Source organism: Plecotus auritus, assembly GCF_963455305.1.
Source record: "Plecotus auritus genome assembly, chromosome: 7".
In the NCBI taxonomy this organism is placed as follows: Eukaryota; Metazoa; Chordata; class Mammalia; order Chiroptera; family Vespertilionidae; genus Plecotus; species Plecotus auritus.
In genome coordinates, this window is record NC_137774.1 from 101,639,008 (window position 1) to 101,643,269 (window position 4,262).

The 4,262-nt window shown below is 46.2% G+C and overlaps 1 protein-coding gene across 1 annotated transcript; it reads left to right on the forward strand.

The window, feature by feature from the left end:
• Positions 1 to 3,338: 3,338 nt before the first annotated feature.
• On the forward strand, positions 3,339 to 4,007 carry LOC308253613 (uridine diphosphate glucose pyrophosphatase NUDT14-like; the record flags this gene model as incomplete). The annotated part of the gene is made up of 1 exon (XM_080679231.1): positions 3,339 to 4,007. One exon carries the CDS (start codon positions 3,339 to 3,341, stop codon positions 4,005 to 4,007), a length of 669 nt encoding a protein of 222 aa, XP_080535357.1.
• Between the last annotated feature and the right edge of the window lie 255 nt (positions 4,008 to 4,262).

Below are 4,262 nucleotides of genomic sequence, written 5' to 3' on the forward strand. Positions count from 1 at the left end.
GATCGGTGTTTCTCTCTCATCGATGTTTCTAACTCTTTATCCCTCTCCCTTCCTCTCTGTAAAAAATCAATAAAATATATTAAAAAAAATAATAATAATAATTTAAAAAAAAATAAAAAAATAAAAACAGCTGCTGCTGGTTGCCTGAAAGGTTCTTTCAATTTAGAAGGAAATATTTTAAATACTTTTGTCATTAAGAACAATAGACTGCTTAATCAGATTAAGCATAAAGATTCCTATTTGTATTAATGTATACTATTCTATTTTATGTGACTATGTTACTTATTATAAAACTAGAGGACTAGTGCATGATATTCATGCATGGGTAAGGTCCCTAGCAGCTGCTGGCTGCTGGCTGGGGTCTCCCTTCCCCAGCTGCCAGCTGCCAACCAGGGCCTTCCTTTGTTCCATGCCACCCCCTGGTGGTCAGCACACGTCATAGCGAGCGATGGAACTCCGGGTAGGTCGAACTCCCAAGGGGACACTTTGCATATTAGGCTTTTATATATATAGATAGATGCATTAAGTACATTAACACAGAGCAAGTTAAAATGTATATTTATGGAATTGTTTGAAGTTTGTGTTTTTTTCCCCCCCAGCATGAGGTTAAACATTAGGCCAAATAGAATAGTAGTAATGTTTAGGGAATATATAAAGTTTTACTATTTATTTATTTATTTATTTATTTATTTATTATTGATTTCAGAGAGGAAGGGAAAGGGAGAGAGAGATAGAAATATCAATGATGAGAGAGAATCATTGGTCAGCTGCCTCCTACATGCCCCACACTGGCGATTGAACTGACAACCTGGGTATGTGCCCTGACAGGGAATCAAACCGTGACCTACTGGTTCATATGTTGATGCTCAACCACTGAGCCATGGTGCCAGGGCAAATTTTACCTTTTTAAATGCTGTCCTTATTTATTATAAACACTGGTGGAGCAATAAATTACAACTTAATTTATACTTGATATGACTTACAGTTAGATAAAATTAATCATATAAATTTAATTGCATAAAAATGCTATGATTGCTTATGGGTCTCAGATATATATCTAGCAAGACTAGAGAACAGAAAAACCACAAGTACCCAGGAAGCCCATCAAATTAGAATGGCGGGGACACTGCAAATACTTAATCTGTAAAAGAGAAGACTTGTCAATTAGGAGCAGATAGGATTGCTGCTTTCAAATTAATGGAAAGGCTGATTTTGTTGAAGAGGCATCAAAGTTTTAGACTATAAAATTTTTAAAAAACTATGAGGAAATTTTTTTTTTCAGGAAGATAGAATTCATGAGGTAAATGAATGTTTCTGGAATTTCTGAGTTGATGGAAGATATACTTGTTAACAATATGCAAATATCTGCTTAGGATTTCAGGTCAACTATAGACCAACTACTTTAAGGAAGGGGTGTCCAAGGACCCCAGATTAAGCAACCCCTAAGTTAAAACAACAACAACAACACAATTTTCTAGCAAACAGATCTGTTGAAAAACAAAATACACAGTCTGATGAATTTCCCATCACAGGAGTTTAGGCAGATTAGAATAATACATGATCACCTGTCTCAGATTTTGCCAAAATAATTGTTTTGTTAATTGCAGACTTTCTCTTTCATTGATCCTCCTTAGTACTCTGTATGTTAACCTAAAAATAAAAGGCCTTTAAAGTGAGAGGCAACAAGCCTTTTAGATCCCAAACAATAGCTATTCTGGAAGTACTGATTCGGGTAGAAACCCAGTATTCCAATTAGGACGCTAAGGCAAGGGGCATTTATGATAAAGGGAAGGGGAACAATTACATGAATACAAGGAATAAATTTCTTTAGGTGCAGAGAAGCTAACATAGTGATGCTAATTCTAAAGAATATTTTTAGTCCTATTGTCATAATATCTGCTTTCTTGTTATCTTTGCAAACAGTTGTTTGGGATACAGTGCTGCGTTAGGTCCAGTCTAAAGGTTTTTGTCCAGTTTTAACATTCCAAAGGTTTGAGGAGTAAGACTTGTAAGGCAGTTTCTCCAGGATGGCAGCTCCTACTCCATTTGGAAGTGGCTCTGTTTATATTATTATTATTATTATTATTATTATTATTATTACTACTACTACTACTACTACTAGGGGCCAGAGCACAAAAATTCATGCACTGCTGGGGAGGGGGCCCCTCAGCCCGGCCTGCACCCTCTCACAATCCGGGACCCCTCGGGTAGGGTCCCTAGGCCTGGCCTGAGATCAGGGCCTATCAGGGCTTTCCTTCCCCCAGCTTCAGGCAGCTGGCCCCACCCCCACTGCTGCCACTGCTTGCCATCTGTGCAGTGCTGCCCCACCTCTCCCCTGCCACTGGTGGCCTCCCTTTGCAGGCAACAGGCATGGGGTGCAATGGCTTGGCTGGCCTGGGCCTCCCTCTGTGGGGTGATCGCTGGTGGGCCACATACCTTCCATAGAGTTGCCGCCCGTGGCCTCCCTCTTTCTTTGCTGGGTGGCGAAGCCAGCCCTGTGAGAGGCCATCTGCCTACCTGATCATCCCTAACCACTTGCCTGCCTGCCTGATCGCCCCTAACCACTTGTTTGGGGTCTGTCTGCCTACCTGATCGCCCCTAATCACTTGCCTGCTTACCTGATCACCCCTAACCACTCTGCCTGCCTGCCTAAATGCCCCTATCTGCTTCCTTGGGGGTGGGGCTGTCTGCTTACCTGATTGCCCCTAACCACTTTCCTGCCTATCTGATCATCCCTAACCACTCTGCCTGCCTGCCTGATTGCCCCTAACCGCTTGCTTAGGGCAGTGGTCGGCAAACTCATTAGTCAACAGAGCCAAATATCAACAGTACAATGATTGAAATTTCTTTTGAGAGCCAAATTTTTTAAACTTAAACTTCTTCTAATGCCACTTCTTCAAAATAGACTCGCCCAGGCCGTGGTATTTTGTGGAAGAGCCACACTCAAGGGGCCAAAGAGCCGCATGTGGCTCACGAGCCGCAGTTTGCCGACCACGGATTTAGGGGCTGTGGAGGTTCTGGTCTCTGGTGGTTACACTTATGGTGGCTGGCCTTTTATTATATAGGATTATCATTATTTTTTTAGAGGTTATTAGATGTGTTTAGATATATCAAAAAAGGGAATATCTGCTATCCGAAGATTTGTTGAATTTTTTCCTTGAAGTACTTAAGACTAGAAAAACTGAATTCTTTTGCCAGTGGAAAAAATGTCCAGGCTAAGAAAAAATCTTGTAAGAGTTTATGTGGGGCGTCACGCGCCCACCCGGCGGCCCGCTCCTGCCCCGCGAGCACCCGCTGCGTCCGCCCCGCCCCAGCTTCCCCCCCCACCCCCCGCGGCCATGGAGCACATCGAGGGGGTGACCGTGGGCCGTTGCGCAGCCTCGCCCTACATGCAGCCGCTCACGGTGCACTACCGCCAGAATGGCGCCCAGAAGTCGTGGGACTTCATGAAGACGCACGACAGTGTGACCGTTCTCCTATTCAACTCCTCCCGGAGGAGCCTGGTGCTGGTGAAGCAGTTTCGGCCAGCGGTGTACGTGAGTGAGGTGGAGCGCCGCTTCCCAGGCTTCCTGGCGACTGTGGGCACCGACAGGCCGCGGGGGCCGCCGGTGGCACTGCCAGGCTCGGCGGGGGTGATGTACGAGCTGTGCGCGGGCATCATGGACCAGCCCGGGATGTCGCTGGAGGAGGTGGCATGCAAGGAGGCCTGGGAGGAGTGTGGCTACCTCCTGTCCCCAAGTGAGCTGCTCCGCGTCGCCACCTACAAGGCTGGCGTGGGACTGACCGGCTCCAGCCAGACCATGTTCTATGCGGAGGTGACAGAGGCCCAGAAGGGTGGCCCGGGCAGGGGCCTGGCTGAGGAGGGCGAGCTCATTGAGGTTGTGCACCTGCCCCTGGGGGGCGCCCAGGCCTTCTTGGACAACTCGAACATCCCCAAGACCCTCAGCGTCATCTTTGGTATCTCCTGGTTCCTCCACTGTGTGGGCCCCGGCCTGGGTCTCCAGTGACACTCGAGAGGGTCTGGATTGAGGCCGGGCCTGGCCCCCACCTTGCAACCCCAATAAAGGCTCATGTCGCTTCAAAAAAAAAACACAAAAAATAGTGTTTACCTGAGCCAAGCTGATGATAAGTACTGGGGAGCAAAATCTCAATGGATTGAGAAAATGCTCCAAAGAATGGCAGTCTTGCAGCTTACAAGTGATATTGGTGCTCATCATCCTAGGAACACACTTTGAACCATACCATATCCACATGGAAACAGA